This window comes from Zootoca vivipara, chromosome 8 (genome assembly GCF_965207765.1).
Source record: "Zootoca vivipara chromosome 8, rZooViv2.hap1.1, whole genome shotgun sequence".
NCBI classification, from domain to species: Eukaryota; Metazoa; Chordata; class Lepidosauria; order Squamata; family Lacertidae; genus Zootoca; species Zootoca vivipara.
Genome location: NC_142591.1, coordinates 42,097,832 through 42,114,359, shown reverse-complemented (window position 1 = coordinate 42,114,359; position 16,528 = coordinate 42,097,832). Strand labels below are relative to the sequence as shown.

The 16,528-nt window shown below is 42.0% G+C and overlaps 1 protein-coding gene across 1 annotated transcript; it reads left to right on the top strand.

Annotated features, from left to right (window-relative positions):
* Positions 1-47: 47 nt before the first annotated feature.
* Positions 48-15,997, top strand: NDC80 (NDC80 kinetochore complex component). Its single transcript, XM_035125516.3, has 17 exons — positions 48-163; positions 1,133-1,260; positions 2,897-2,986; positions 3,473-3,599; positions 4,111-4,283; positions 6,650-6,752; positions 7,265-7,354; positions 7,989-8,082; positions 9,872-9,978; positions 10,117-10,261; positions 10,838-11,043; positions 11,713-11,865; positions 12,270-12,359; positions 12,845-12,937; positions 13,845-13,975; positions 14,206-14,308; positions 15,248-15,997. The coding sequence occupies exons 2-17, from the start codon at positions 1,160-1,162 to the stop codon at positions 15,389-15,391; spliced, it is 1,950 nt and encodes a 649-aa protein (XP_034981407.3). The 5' UTR covers positions 48-163; positions 1,133-1,159; the 3' UTR covers positions 15,392-15,997.
* The last annotated feature ends 531 nt before the right edge of the window (positions 15,998-16,528 follow it).

Sequence of the window (16,528 nt, the reverse complement as noted above, 5' to 3'; positions counted from 1 at the left end):
TTAAAAAAAACAACAACAACCAACCGACCAAGAGCGGCTCCGCGATTAGACCGAGAAGGCGAGAAACGCTGCGAGGGAACCGGGACCGGCGGCTGGAAGCCCTTTGGCGCAGGCGCTGCAGGCCTTGAGTCGGGTCGGGGGTTCTTCAACTCGGCGGAAGGAGGTATGGGGGGGGGGGGGAGAACCCATAGGCAGGGGGAACCGTTTCTTTTCCCAGCGCCTTATTCAGGGAACGCCCTAATTTAACGCCCTAATTTAAGGCTCCTCTGATCATTCGCCGGTGGGCTGGGGCTCTGCGAAGCCTCCCTCCTCCTAATGTGAGATGCTTGGAAATATTCCTCCTCCTCCATTGGAAAGAAATATTCCTCCGCCTCCATTGGAAAGAAACCCTCCCTAAACCGCACCTTCTGGTCTCGGCGTGTTCAAGCGGGAACTTATTTATTGCTCTCGGGTAAAAGGCTGCCCAGGGCAGTGCCCCCCGGTTCTTGCTTGCTTCCCTTCTCAGGAGCAGCGCAGTTCCCCTCGACTTACTCTGCCTAACCCAGGGTGAGGGGCAGTGGCGGAGGGGGGGGGTGCAGGCTGCTCTGGGTGGCATCCCTGAGGGAGGTGACAAAAATAAGTTTAATTTTTTTTTTTGAAAAAAATGGAGCTCACAAAACTTTTTAGTTCAGTCAACAAACGTAATGAAACGCGGCTGGCACTGGGCCCAACACCGCAGGGGCCAGCACTTACCGCGGGGCCTGCAGCGTGCCTGAGTCACGCGTGGTGGCTTGGGTGCCTGCAGGCTCCGAGCTGCCTGAAACAGAAGCATGGGACTTGTGTCTGCCCTCCACCTCTCCCTCAGCCGCCCTACAGCTGAGGGGGAGGCGGCTGAGAGGCTCCATGCAGCGTGCCCCACTGGGGCGGCTCAAGACCCTTTCTCTCACAGCACACAGATAAAAAACCAATATAGACAGATGCCCAGCTTTTAAAAGAATAGCCTTGCTTGTGTGGGATATGTCAGTCAAATCCAACATTCTAAACTGCCACTATGTGTCAGTTAGTTTGGTCCGTTGGTCGGTTAGGCTGCTGCTTAACAGCTCGGACCTTCCCAGTTCTGTCACTGACCAGGCAGTATCTCCACTTCCTCCAGCAGGCTTGCTGCAGTTCACCTACGACGATGAGTCGCAGCTCCAGTACCAGCCGCCTCAGCTGCCGGCAGTCCATTCATCCTCTCAGGGTGCAGGATACCAACAAGGTGGTGCCCAATACTCCTCTAACGTAAGTAAGATATGTTATTTCTCTTGTGGCGGGGTTTCATTCCTGAAAGACAGAGGGGGTCCTGGGAAACGGGGTCCTGACTGAGCCACAGCAACACGTGGCAGGGTACAGCTAGTCCTATATAATAAAGTCCCTGTGTCTTTGCGTCCAGTTCCTGTGTCCCTGTGTCCACACTACTGTGCATGTGCCCCACGGACACAGGGATTGGATGCAGAGACGGAGTGCAGAGACCGGCCCCTCCTCTGCCTCCTCCCACTGTCCTGAGTGGCAACGGCCTCTTCCACCTCCCTTCTCCTGAGGAGAAGGAAGAGGCCTCTGCCGCCACCTCCCGCAGCATGCCTCAGGTAAGCGCGCCGCCCCTCTCCCGCCTCGCCGCCCCGCATCACTCCGCCGCAGCAGGGAGGTGGAGGAGGCCGGCGCCACTCAGGACAGCGGGAGGAGGCGGAGGAGGGGCCGGTGGGCCTCAGGCGCTCGACGGAGGCGACGCCTGCACTGTCCCAGGGCTTCCCCTCCGTTCCCGCCCGGCTAGCGCCCGTTTACTGAACGGGCTGAATGACACTAGTCCTATATAATAAAGTCCCTGTGTCCCTGTGTCCGCGCTACTGCGCATGTGCCCCACGGACACAGGGATTGGATGCAGAGACTTGGAGCGCAGAGACCAGCCCCTCCTGTGCCTCCTCCCGCTCTCCCGAGTGGCAACGGCCTCCTCCACCTCCCTTCTCCTGAGGAGAAGGAAGAGGCCTCTGCCGCCGCCTCCTGCAGCGCGCCTCAGGTAAGCACGCCGCCCCTCGCTCTCCCGCCTCGCCGCCCCACGTCACTCCGCCACAGCAGGGAGGTGGAGGAGGCCGTCGCCACTCGGGACAGCGGGAGGGGGCGGAGGAGGGGCCGGTGGTATACCTCTGAATACCAGTTGCTGGAAGTGGAAGAAGCAATATTCCACTCAGATCTCATCCACAAACTTCCCATAAGCTTCTCATAGGCCATTGCTAACATCTTTCGGCAAGGTTTGTCTTACATTCTTAAAGTACACATTTTGAAAATTGGAGTCCTGTTGATGTCTGGTTTCTATTTTAATGAGATTATTAAAGGTGTTGTATGTAGCACATTAAAAATAAGCATAAGTCACAGTAAAAGGTCTTTTTTAAGTGTAAGCAAGAGTAAAAATAATTCAGTGGATGTACAGTGGTACCTGTAATAACTTGTTAAGAACTTGGTTCTGGAAGTCCGTACTTAACCTGAAGCGAACTTTCCCATTGAAAGTAATGGAAAGTGGATTAATTCGTTCCAGACGGGTTCGCAGAGTACTTAAATTACTTAACCCGAAGTATGACTGTAATTGGTTCTGGAAGACCATACTTAACCCGAAGTGTACTTAACCTGAAGCGAACTTTCCCATTGAAAGTAATGGAAAGTGGATTAATCCATTCCAGACAGGTCCGCGGAGTACTTAAATTGAAAATACTCAACCTGAAGCGTACTTAACCCGAGGTATGACTGTATATCGAACTTAATGTATGCAGCCTAACAACATCTGCATTGCAGTTTGATACTAATACAGTAGCTGGCAACTTAATTGAACAGAATTTAAAAGTAACTTATTTCGCTATGATGTGTGCAAATCAATATTCTTTTCAAGACAAGAGAGGAGGACAACCTTTGGAAAGCTGAGTGTGGGGAAACGTGCATCAGTGACATCGGAAAGGAAAACCAGTTTCTTTGGCAAAAGGTAACAGAGCACACAAACAAAAATTCCTGAAAGGTCTACACTTGGCAGAATTTTTAAAAGAGAAATAGACATGAGGCTATTTAAGCCACAGCACCATTTAGAAGGCTGGAGCAGTATAACTTTGTGATGCTATTTCCAGCCAGGGGAAATGCTGTAACTGTTATTTTCTATGCTTGGAAATACCAGCTTAGAAGCTACAGTATACCTACCCTTTGAATGTGGGAGAACTCTGGGTTGCTTTGTTTTTTCAAGCCAGATATAGAGCGGTTTAACACACTTATTTGGCTAGAAAGAACATCAAGAATACGTTAGGAAAAGGAAAAGCCCCACACTGCACTTTAATTTTCTGGTGGAATATTGTGGTGTGGCAAATTGAATGACATTGACAACTGTGAGTCTGACTTATTCTTGTAACCTAACATTTGTGTCTAAGTAGCTCTGTTTGCGTAGTAGCAGCTAACTTGAGATTGTCACCTTTGTTTCTAGGAACAGTGGCCCTGGAAGCTTAAGAAGCAGCCAGTATGGGGCATTCGGGAATATGGAAAAGATCAAGGAACCTAGGCCACTTAATGATAAAGCATACATCCAGCAATGTATCCGACAACTCTACGAAGTACTTTTAAACAACTTATATTTGGCCTGGGGTTGGAATATTTAGCTGATTTTAGTTGCCCCTGATTGATGCACCTTAGGAATCTCATTGTAAGATAAAAAGGGTAAAAAATACCCTAGTGTTAAATACTTTGATATATATATATATATATTTTAAATGGAAGGTGCTTGGTGCTGTTCAAAGATGTATTCCTTTCTTTTATATTGGTGGGGGGGAATGCCTTTTCTAAGATGCCACCTTCTGAAAAAAGGATTTTTAAAAAAACAACATCGTGCAAGACAGAAGTATTTTTGCTTATACAGTACAAGTCTTTGTAGAAAAATTCATTTAACTTGTATGCTTAGCTTTATTTGAGTGGTGGCCCTAATTTGGATTGTGTGGCTTCATGAGGCTCTGGCATGAAATATATCATATATACACTATGTATAAGCTGCTCATAGATCTTTACTGTTATAAGAGGTATAATTTTTAAATAACTAAATGTGATAGAAATATAACTTTCCCCCCTCAGTTTCTTACTACAAATGGATATGGTCCTCCTGTCTCTTTGAAGTTGCTCCAGGCTCCGTCTACTAAGGACTTTGTGAAAATCTTCACTTTTATTTATGGGCAATTTTGCCCTTCTTATGAACCTCCCAGTTCTAAGTTTGAAGAAGAAATTCCAAGAAATTTTAGAGAGCTTGGGTAAGTACCAGGATAATATACTATACAGTGGTACCTCTGGTTACGAACAGGATCCATTCCGGTGGCCCGTTCGCAACCTGATAAGACCGCATCCTGAAGTGCGTCTGTGTAGGCACGTGACGTAATTTGGTGCTTCTGCGCAGGCGCAAAGCGTGATTTAGCGCTTCTGCACATGCTCATGCACCAAACCTGGAAGTAATCAGTTCTGGGACTTCCGGGTTTGGTCCATTCGCAACATGAAAAGACGTATCCTGCAGTGAACATAACATGAGGTATGACTGTATGCACATTTTTATCAGCATGGAAACGTTGTCTACACTGCTAAAACAGGAAACTGACATGTGGGCCGAACTTCACCCACCAGATTGTTTAGGGGAAGCCACACCCACCCTCCCTATGTAGGGAAGAATTTGGAGATTCCCTTACTGGAGGTCAATAATAGGATAATGATTGCATTTGCAAAGTAGCAACCCCAATTGTGGAAGTCACTACAAAGGATTAAAAGACAATACATGCATGTACATAGCATTGTAAAATCATTAAATCCACTCCTTTATTACGTTAGTTCAACACAGACATAAAATATTATTTCAGCAACACTAATTAGCCCTTTACACTTTTTGGCATGCTGTCAGGTGAAAGCACCATCACACTCTGACCCTCAAACCGAGGGAGGAAGGAGCCACTAGCTGCCAGAGCCAAGAAACATATTACAAATCTTCTCAATGGACCTCATCCTATTGATTTAATCTTTTATCAAGGGACAGTTACCGTACCTCTGTAGCTCATGTTTTCCCCCCTTCTGTGCCCAATACAAAGCCTGTAGGCATAATGTATGGCATTTGTTTTAATCTGAAATAACTACCATTGTGTAGTCCACTGGCTCATTACTCATAAACCACTGGTTCACATTAAGAATACTATTTCATATTTGTCAAAAAGGTAGAAATACGATCCATATCCATGTAGAAAGGATAATTGGCTGGATCTAGACACATCAAGGAAGCATTTCAGTTAAACACATTGTGAACTTTATGAGAAATTGTGTTGGCAAAAATGGAACTCGACAGCACCATCTGGCGTCACTGTTACAATGCATACATATACAGTGGTACCTTGGTAATCAAACTGCTTGGCTCCCAAACACTGCAAACCTGGAAGTGAGCTGGTTTGTGAACGTTTTTGGAAGCCGAACGTCTGAGGCAGCTTCTGATTGAGTGCAGGAAGCTCCTGCAGCCAATCGGAAGCTGTGCCTTGGTTTTCAAACGGTTTTGGGAGTCAAACGGACTCCCAGAACAGATTAAGTTTGAGAACCAAGGTACCACTGTAAAGGTAAAGGGACTCCTGACCATTAGGTCCAGTCGTGACTGACTCTGGGGTTGCGGCGCTCATCTCGCGTTATTGGCTGAGGGAGCCAGCATACAGCTTCCCGGTCATGTGGCCAGCATGACAAAGCCGCTTCTGGCAAACCAGAGCAGCACATGGAGACACAGGAAGGTACCACTGTAAAACACACATAAAACACATTTTCTTTACCAATCTAGCTGAGTCTATTATATGTATAACTAGAGTTTCCTACTCTGTGTCAATCATTCTCTTGAAGTGTTTGAGTATACAGCATGTGGTCTATCTCACTAACATATTAGCATAATTTAACCTGGTCTTGCTAGCTTTGATAACCTGTTATCTTTTGACACAGGCATAGTCAATAGGCTATGCACAGTCAACTTAAAAGGCCAAATTGTGGATTGTAAGAAATAACAATAATTAAACCTTGGGCAGAGCAACCCTAAATGGGGCTATGGAACAACTGAATAGTAGAGTCACTGCCACATCCAAAGCCCTGCTGCTTGTACTGGTATAGTATGTTTGTGTGTGAGAGGCACAGATATGTGGCCTGTCTCTTACTGCAGTAGCACCAGACTGGTGCACCTAAGGAATCCTAATAGGGGACCTCTCAGCAGGAAGCAATCATGGATCCAACAGATCCTTAGCTGGCTCTGCTCCACCCCCATAATGACCTGAATCAGAGCCCATACACTGGCTACCAGTGATGGGATCATTGCTAGCAGTAAATGCTAGCAGCTTCTCAACTGACTGCTTTTGGCAACCACAACAAGGTCTCTAAGGTGGCGGGGTTTTGCAGACAAATACCGCCACCATATCCTAATCTCTAGTGGGGTTGGTGCATAATCAAAGTTGAGGAAAGAAATGCTTTTCATATCTGACTACACTTCCTAACCTTAATATTAAATAGCATATATTTTGGTATCTTTTAAAAATCAAAATATATTACACAACTTTCTAATATTTTCTTTTTAAATCTTTTTAATTTTTTTAAAAAATATTTTCTGCTTTTGTTATAGGTACCCCTTTGCATTGTCAAAAAGTGCTATGTGCACAGTGGGAGCACCGCATACGTGGCCTCAGATTGTAGGAGCTCTGGTCTGGCTGACAGATTGTGTCAAGGTACCACAAAGTCATTGGAATAAGTCTCCAGTTACTTTTACAGGGTTTGCACGTAAATCAAACATGGAAAGCTCGGCTTTACTTTTACTTTTTATTTATTTTTTATAAACATGGAAACTAAACATTTTATATTGGTTAGGTAAACTCGTAGCCATTTTGGACTCACTGTTCTTCTGGCGATTTTGGCAGCCAGGTTCTTTGCAACTTAAGAGTTCTAGAACTACTTTGACTTTAGGTGATATAGAGAAGGCTCGGCCAAAGCAATAAAATCTAGGTAATTTTAATACTGCATTTTCTTGGTTACATCTATTTTTGTAAATGTGGTATTGACAAGAGATTTGTACAGCTTCATTGCTGTTACTAAGGAAACCTACATACTCCTGTATAAATGTAAAGAAATCTACTTTGCATCTTTATACACTAGTCTATAGCAGCAGCTAGGTATCACCTGTATTCTGTTGAATAGTACTAATTCCTGAGTGTTAATATATGATCTTCTCTGTCCTTTTCAGTTGTTTTCTTGTTTGAAAGAAAACATGCCATCATTTGATGAAGTGCAGACATTGGAAGGAGAGACTGAAGATGGAATTGTACATAACAAAGTATGTGACATGAAATATCAGGAAATGTGCTATTTTTGCAAGAACACAAAAAAGCAATGTTCAGGTCTAAAGGAAGAGACAGCTTCTCTTCCCCTCCCTCTTGATTTCCCCAACTCTGCCCAAAGAGTTCCTTCATCTGTGAGCCTACACATAGGCACAGAGTTTAGAACATTTTGAGAGAAACAGAAAATTTCTACCGAGGTCTACTAATCTCATGCTTTAATTCCTGTTAATAGGCAGGGATGAGTATTCATCTGAGAATTTTATAATTCCATTTGTTTCAACACTGTATCATTACCACCTCTTCTCTGCTCTCCCCCCACACAGTGGTATACGTATTTCCAAAATACAGTGGTGCAGAAGATTTGCACCAATTCCTAAAGCACCCCCGCCAGTGTAGTTAGGAGACAGAATTATGCGCCTAATGTCCCTCAAAATACAAAAAAATTTATTTGTTTGAAGTTCCATTAAAGCTTTTGTTAAAATGCAGCTGATTCCAGGAAACGTAGAAATAACTTGGTTTCTCATCTTGGGTTATTTTATAGACTTGCTACATAATACAGTTCTGATTGGCCTCTGCTTCTTTGGTTAAAAATCCCTATAATGAAACTGACTTGCATAACTTTATTTGCAGCTTTTTTTAGACTACACTAAAAAATGCTATGACCATTTTATGAGTGGTGAAGACAGCTTTGAAGAATTTGATGCTGAAATATACTCCAAATTAAGTAAGTACAGTAGTTTTCATTTAAAAACTAAATAGAACTCGGTGGATGCAAATGGTAATCTTGTGGTTTCTTTAGCACTTTTCTGTAGTTAACAAATTTTTAAAAAATTGTTAACCCATAGTGAACTTGTTGAACTATAATCAACATTCATTTAGTTAAATGGAAGAATTGTATCTCAAAACCTTCTCGCTTTGCCTAGCTCCCTTTTCTGTGAACCAAAGTACTTATATCTAGCCTCTAGAAGTCATATGGATAAAAACAGTCCAATCCAGTCCAGGTATCTTTAGGAAATCCTATCCCTGGTTAAAGTAATCATTGATTATATATAAAAAATAAACAATTTGTGCTTGATAAACTATAGTTCCTGCATTCTATCTGTCTTTTCTGACAGGCATGGGTTAGCTTTTAGGTCATTGGGGCATTCTAGTCAGTAGTCCATAGGTCTTTAATATTAAATATTGCTATACATGGAGTAATGTGAGTAAGAGTATATGATGCTTGATTAAATTTTAGCAAAAATATGGGGACTGATTTTTTTTAAAAAAATGTCCCATAGAGGTGGTGGTGGGAATGGTATTAGTGACTCAAACAGCTTCAACCATGCATCAAGTCTTCCTGTGCACTATGTTTTGACAGAATTATGTGATGAATTAGTTAAAGCTTGGCACGTGGGTGGTGCTGTGGGTTAAGCCTAGGGCTTGCTGATCAGCTCGGTGGTTTGAATCCCTGCGAGCTCCCGTTGCTCGGTCCCAGCTCCTGCCAACCTAGCAGTTCGAAAGCATGTCAAAGTGCAAGTAGATAAAGAGGTACCGCTCTGGCAGGAAGGTAAACGGCGTATCCGTGTGCTGCTCTGGTTTGCCAGAAGCGGCTTAGTCATGCTGGCCACATGACCTGGAAGCTGTACCCCGGGACCCTCGGCCAATAGAGCGAGATGAGCGCTGCAACCCCAGAGTCGGTCACGACTGGACCTAATGGTCAGCGGTCCCTTTACCTTTACCTAGTTAAAGCTTGATACCTTAAATTCTCTTCCTCATGCATTTGCCTTGCTTTCCATCTTTCCCTGAAATCTGTTCCTTTCTTGATGTTTCCATATATGTTGCCCATTTACATTTCCTTATGGTGTTTCCATTTATCTGGTAGTTTCCATTTCCCCTATCTGCCCAAACTATTCTAGCCTCTGTTGAACTGTAATATATTACAAATGGTCCTAGGACACGCTCTCAGACCCATGATGTAGCTTTTTTTGCTAATTGTGTACCAACATTGTCTGGATAATTGACTGCCTGGGAGCCCTTTGTACACCACCTTGAGTTCGATGATGAAATAAAGGTGGAATATAAATGTACTAAATAAAAAGAAGTGCTAGTTGAAACTTTATTGTATTCATCACACACAACTTGGTATCTGATGAAGTGTGCATGCACACGAAAGCTCATACCAATGACAAACTTAGTTGGTCTCTAAGGTGCTACTGGAAGGAATCTTTTTATTTTGTTTCGACTACGGCCAACCAACACGGCTACCTACCTGTAAACACAACTTGTATTTCATGTTAAAAAGCGACAAAGTATTCCACATAGAGAGCAGTTAGGGCAATCTATTCTGCAATGCAGCAACTTTATTCCTTTTGTACATTGCCTTGCAAAATAGCAGTGGCTTGTAGTAACATCTGCAGAAGCCAGTGTAAATTTGCTTCCTAATGTATTCTTTGTTCTGAGCTCCCTATTTTGGTATAATTGATGTGTTGAGTTATTAGCAGGTTATTTTGACTTTTTTCTTTTTCTTTCAGAGGATCTGTTTAAGATAAATGAACATCATTTGGAGGCGTTCGAAGCAGAACTAAAAACGCTGAATGAGGAGATTGCAAAGCGTGAGAAGGAGAGAGAAAGTGAACCAGTGTGTAATGGCTGTGGGAATAATATAAATACTATTTAAAATATCTTCCCCACATTTGTTTCATCTGCCATTCAGGATATGATTTCATTGCAGTATGTTAACTTATCTATTGTGGGCATTTGTTTTCTTTTTTTAAAGGACCGTTTAGTGAGTCTACGTAAACTGAAATCATCTTTAAAGGCAGATGTTCAGAAATATAATGCTTACATGGCCAGCCTGGAATCTCGCTCAAATGCTTTTAGTCAAAAATCAAAGAATATTACGGAGGAGTTGGAGACTGGTGGTAAGGACAAAACACTGCTCAACAGTAACTTGTTGTATATCGTATTTCATTGTCCCATCTAAGGTTTTCTAAAATAAAATATTGTGTTTATCTCTGTATCGTAGTGATCTTTTTCCAAAGGAGGGATTTGCATAGAAATTATTTGTTTTTGGACTATTGTGAGCTGGTAAACAAGTCAAGTTAGTCATATGAAGATAATTTTAGATCTAAAATAAAGGTACCCTTAAAGTATAAAGGGCTAATTTAAAACTATAAGACAGGTTCTTTTTTGTGGTATTTCCCAAGTGTCAGAAAAAAGACGTGTGTTAAATAGCACTGAGGTTATTTATCTCTTCCCTTCTTACTTTTGCTAAGTTTCTCATTTCTTTCAATAAGTTTCAGTTTGTGAAAAAGCAGAATTCCACTTGAGAACTCAAGTTCCAAACACTCTGGAATTCTATCCACAAATGCAAACAAAGTTTTAAGCTAATTTAAAAGAAGTAGAAATGAGTACTGTGATCTGCAGCAACATGTTCGTAACTGGTTCTGTTTTTCATTTTGTGTTCCTAACAAAGTTTTACATGTTCTTAAATTTAGCCATTGAACTGGAAGCCCTGAAACAAGAGAATGCTCAACTGAAGTACATTTGTGATAATCAGAAGCACTCCGTTGCAGATATTGAGAGGCTAAAGAGTGAAATAGAGGAGTTGGTGCAGACAGTCAATAAAAAAACCAAGGAACTGGAGACAGAGCAACATCACTTGTGGAATGAGGAATTAAAATACGCTAGAGGAAAAGAAGAGGTATGTGAATCTACACTAAGGTTTTGAAATCAGATATTCCGGCCACTCCCAAAGTCTGCTACTTTATGCTTTATAAACTGGATGAAATTACAGAGCTTGATTCATGTGGTAGAAGAGTGATTGCTAGAATCCTAATGGTTTTGCAAGCAGCTAGAGCAGGCATCCCCAAACTGTGGCCCTCCAGATGTTTTGGCCTACAACTCCCATGATCCCTAGCTAACAGGACCAGTGGTCAGGGATGATGGGAATTGTAGGCCAAAACATCTGGAGGGCCGAAGTTTGGGGATGCCTGAGCTAGAGCATGAGGTATAGCCACAATTTTGCTTTTAGTCTTTAACTTAAGCAATAGGAGTTGCAGTTCTGTTTGCCTGACACTGGATCATGTTTCAGTTACAACAGTGCATATTTTTGTTGAGAATTGGTGTACCAAAACTGACTTGATAAACTGCTGCCCGGGTCACTATAGTCTAGCAACTACTTAACTTTTTTACTGAATCACACTCTGAAAGACAATATAGAAAGGGCATTTTTTCCATGTTGAAGCACAAAACAAATTTGAGCCAAAAACGCACCAAATACTTTAGATTTTGTTTCCTTGCTCTTGTCAATTTCTCAACTGCAGTGTTTTAAAGCTGTACCTCTTTTTGTGTTTCCCCCCCTCTTTAACAGATTGAAGCCCAATTGGCAGACTTCCATAGAGGGGCTCGAAAGCTAAAACTAATACCTATAAATTCAGAGAACTCCAGCGGCTTTGATTTTGAGATTAAGTTTAAGCCAGATTCAGGGCCAAACTGTCTGGTCAAATACAGAGAACAAATTCATGTAAGTGTGTGCTTATGTTTTGGTGTAGTCCTCTTTAAAAAGAGTCATACAAGGTGTAAGGGGGGGGCGTAGATTTTAACATTGCTTAGAAGTGAAGAACACTTAGCAGAACTAACTTGCCCTACTTGTGGACTTCCCAAAGGCTCATGGATGGCAATTGTTGGTAAAGAGGACGTTGGCTATCCTTATGATAGAATGGATAATGAATCAAAATGTTAGTGCATTATCTTAAATTCATTAAAATATAACTAGGTATTCCAAAGTTGTCACAGTGGGATAAGGATGCACGCAGTCAGGACTCATTTGGCCCCTTGGGAGTATCCTATCAGTTCATGGAAATGTCTTTCACCCAGTTTTCATCTGTCTCTCCCACCCCCTTTACAATATCTCTATAATCATTACAGGTCCCACTTAAGCACCTCATAAGCAATACTGAAGATGAAATTGAACGTGCAATAAAGAGAAAAATTGGTCTAGAAGAGGCCTTAGAACAGGTGAGTGTCCAAATACTTTGGCTCCAACCGGAAGCCACTGCCCTTCAAAATTTTAACTGTCCCCAAAACAAAAAATATAAATTAAGTAGATTTGTGTTGGTGGTTAAGTACAGGTAGCTAGTTAGTAGTGGAGGGAATAGCTGAATGAATAGTGGAATGAAGTAAAGACAGGGAACTATTGATGCCTTTAATCCCTTTTCAGCTACACACTTAACTTCTCTGAACTATTGGCAGATGTAGCTCGTGCATTTTCAAACCCTGTTCTGCATATAGGCTAAGTAGTGAAGGTTTAGATTCTTGAGATGCCAAATCTGACCATATGATTGATTCTAAACTCATTCCCTGATCCTCTAAGGCAGCATGTTAGGAGTGTTCTGTCTGCCACCACTAGAAGTGTAGATGCCTAAGTAATGGACTGGATACAGAGGCTACTTTGTTCCTTTCTTCTGCTATTGATATCTTTTTATTAAATGCACATTTTAAAGGGAAGCACAATGGTAGCAGAGCAGAACAGCACTCTCAAAATGCTAAGAGAAGAAGGCCAAAAAATGGAAGATCATTATCAGCAAATAATGAAGGTAGGTAAAGTGTTGCTAAACAGGTTTGAACACTTACAAGACAGTGATTTGTTTACTGGAATGCTAGTCTGCATCTATTTATAAATATATGTTTGTAAATAATTCCTTTAAAGTGGTTACTTAGGACAATGAATGTTTGCTTTTATGAAATCACGTCTAAAAGTGGGAAGTGGTTGACTACTTCAATTGGCAGGCTTGTGAGAGACCAACTGCTTGTGAGGGATAGTGTGTCTGAATTTTCATGAAAGTTTGAGGATACACCACAAGACTCTTCACAACCTCCACCTGGAATGGGAGCTAATTATCTGCTGGTGAAGAAAAATATTCCCTATCCTTGAGCAATATTCCAGAATTGAAACAAAGCCACTATATATTATATTCATAGCCCTCCTCCCAATTTCCTCTTTGAATAGATAGTGTCTATATACATCAGGGGTCCCCAAACTACGGCCCCCGGGCCGGATGCGGCCCAATCGGCCTTCCAATCCGGCCCGCGACGACCCCCGCCGCCCGCTGCCGCCGCCCGCTCTCACGGCGCGCGGCGCAGCGACAATCTAAAAAATCGCCAAAAAATCGCCAAAAATCGCTTGTGCGCATGCGTACGGGCCTCTCCCGACCCGGAAGAGGTCATTTCTGGTGCACTTCCGGGTCGGGGGAGGCCCATACGCATGCGCACAAGCGATTTTCGGTGATTTTTTTACCGCCCGTGTGCGTGTGCGCATGCGCACGGGCGCGCACTCCCCCGCCCTCCGGCCCGCTGCGCGCGCACTCCCCTACCCTCCGGCCCACCGCGCGGTCGGCGCGGCGGGCACCGGCCCGCCGCGCGGTAAGTCTGGGGACCCCTGATATACATGTTACAACCATGTCATTACATTAACATATCCTGAAGTGATAATTCATATTGCAGAAAATTGAAGAAGAGGAAGAAAAAGGTATCCAAGAGCTGCAATCGTTGGAAAAACATAAATATTTGCTTGAGGGTGGAGTCAATGAAGGTGTCAGTGAAGCTAAGAAAGAGCTACAAGAACTCGAATGCCAGTAAGTGGAATAGTCTATCGAGATGTAGATGTAGGATGTGTTTTAAAATATGCTAATGTATCTGAATTTTGTTTCTCTTCTGCAAGTGCTCAGTTATTTTTGAACAGTATCTATATTGAATGAATGTGCAAGAAATGATCTAACACCAAATTTGGTATGCCTTAACCCATTAAAATCAGTAAGCATACTTAACAGTTTTGGATTGTAGTCATGATGTATTTACTCCCCAGATACCAAGTGGTTATGAAAACAACATCGGAAGAGAAACAGAGACTGCATAAAAATCTAGAACTCTGTCTGGAACTGACATCTAGCCATCTTGTGTCTGTAAAGGTAACTAATTCTACACTAGCTTAAACTATTATTGATTTCCAACATTTGGTGATTCCTTAAATGCTTATACTTTAAGTGCTTATTTCTTCATGAGTGACCATACATAGCTTAATAAGCATGCATGTGTTTTTCATATGGAGGGGCTATAGCTCAGTAATAAAGATGTGCAAGCAGAAAGCCCCAGGTTCAGTCCCTGGCATCTCCATAAGATAGGTGATGAGAAATCCCTCAGTTTGAGTCATTGGAGTGCTGCTACCAGTCAGAACAGATAGCACTCTTAGATGGAGTAAGTGACCTGATTAGGTACATGGAAGCTTTCCAAATTCATGCAAAATGGGGGGAGATAAAATAATTTGGTACTTTCATATTATATTCCTGTTTTCCATATATGTGTTGGAATTCTGCCTGATAAAACACTACATATTATAGGTTAAGATTAATAGGTAGGTGTATTTCTCTGGCGGCTTAGAAAGAAGGCAAGTAGTGCATATATCTACATTGCAGGGGATTGGACTAGATGATCCTCAGGATCCCTTCCAACTCTATGATTCTGTGCAATTACTAATTTATTAAAATCATGCTATGCTGGTTTCTAAAAAAAAAAATCCACCACCTGTATGATTTACTGCACCAGACTGGATGGGCATGTTTATTTGAATGCAAATCTAATTGAGGGCAACAAAGTGCATTGGATTTATGCCTATAGTTCCTGATCCAACAAATGATATACATGCAATAGCTTGTTTCTCTGTGTTGGTTTTCTTACCTGGGTCTGGACAAGAGTTTTTAGCAAGATGATGAGACATAGTCCCAACATAACTTTGATTATGTTGCTTCTCCACAATGTTTGCTTTGTTTTATAAAAGGTTGAGATTTCTCTTCTGCTGCTATGCCTTTCAAAAATACAGTTCTAAAATCTGACCTCTTATTTTATTCTAGACCTACCTGACTGAACAAAATGCAAAAGTTGATAGGGCGTTTGGTAAACTGATGTCTGAAGATCCATTGGCAAACTTGAAAGAAATCCTCAATAGTTACAAAAAGAAGGTTGAGACTTTGTATGCCTCGGAAAAAGGAGAGTGAAAACCTATTTGAATCTTTTACAAATAACATTATACTATGCTTAACTTTACTTTATTTCCATATATTCCAATTTAGCATGTAAGTATTTAAAGTTGAGAAAGTTTTTTTAAAATAAAAAAAACTGTGTCGATCCAGTACTGTGTTGTCACATCCTGTTCATTTAATGTCCTCACTTGAATGGGACTTAGCATCATGGATAGGCTATCTGTCTCATTCACTTTTTGTAAATTGTTGCAGCCCTTCAAAAAGACTCTTGTAGGCAAATGGCTTCGTTTTTCATAATGGCATACCAAAATCAATATACAAAACAATCTGTAGATACAAAGACTGTTCTTATACCGGCTTGGTTTTTTTTACACGTATAACTATTTTCCCATTAATACTGGGTTAAATAATTCCAAAAGGCAATTAAGGCTTGGGACTTGGTCTAGTGAGCACTATCTAAATTAACTGTTAAACTAATAGTTTGTATAGTTCCCTGAAGTTTAATAACATGTACATGTTTTGTTAAATTTTATACTTTTCATCATTTGTATTATCCTATTTTTGTGTATTATTGTTCTGCGTTATCCATAGTTACCTTTATTAAATAGATGTTGCTTGCTATCCTGTGCTATATGCTATGGTGGTTTTTAAAATATATGAATGATTTGCATCATGATGGCCACTCTCCTGGTCCTCAAGAAGGTCACCAAAGTTTTTCAGGGTGAAACCACTGTTACTAAGATAAGCTAGTGGAAGATGGCCATGGTTTCTTCAGAAATACCCATGACATTGTTTGTACAGAGACGTATTGAAATACAAAGTTATCAGGCAGGGGTAGGCAACCTAAGGCCCATGGGTCGGATGCGGCCCAATCGCCACCTCGATCTGGCCCGCGGACCGCCCAGGAATCAGTGTTTTTACATGAGTAGAATGTGTCTTTTTATTTAAAATGCCTCTCTGGGTTATTTGTGGGGCATAGGAATTCGTTCATTCCCCCCCCCAAAAAAAAAGTCCAGCCCACAACATGGTCTGAGGGACTGTGGACCGGCCCATGGCTAAAAAAGGTTGCCGACTCCTGTTCTCTGGTATTCCTGCATATTGTACAATCATACAGGATCCTAAGGCGCTGCTCTGTGAACAAAAAGGGCCTTT

Bases quoted from the DNA above. Each gene is read 5' to 3' on its own strand.
- NDC80 (XM_035125516.3), top strand. From the start codon at position 1,160: ATGAGTCGCAGCTCCAGTACCAGCCGCCTCAGCTGCCGGCAGTCCATT. The intron at 9,979-10,116 runs GTGTGTAATGGC...CTTTTTTTAAAG, and splicing joins AGGAGAGAGAAAGTGAACCA to GACCGTTTAGTGAGTCTACG. The intron at 10,262-10,837 runs GTAAGGACAAAA...TCTTAAATTTAG, and splicing joins GGAGGAGTTGGAGACTGGTG to CCATTGAACTGGAAGCCCTG.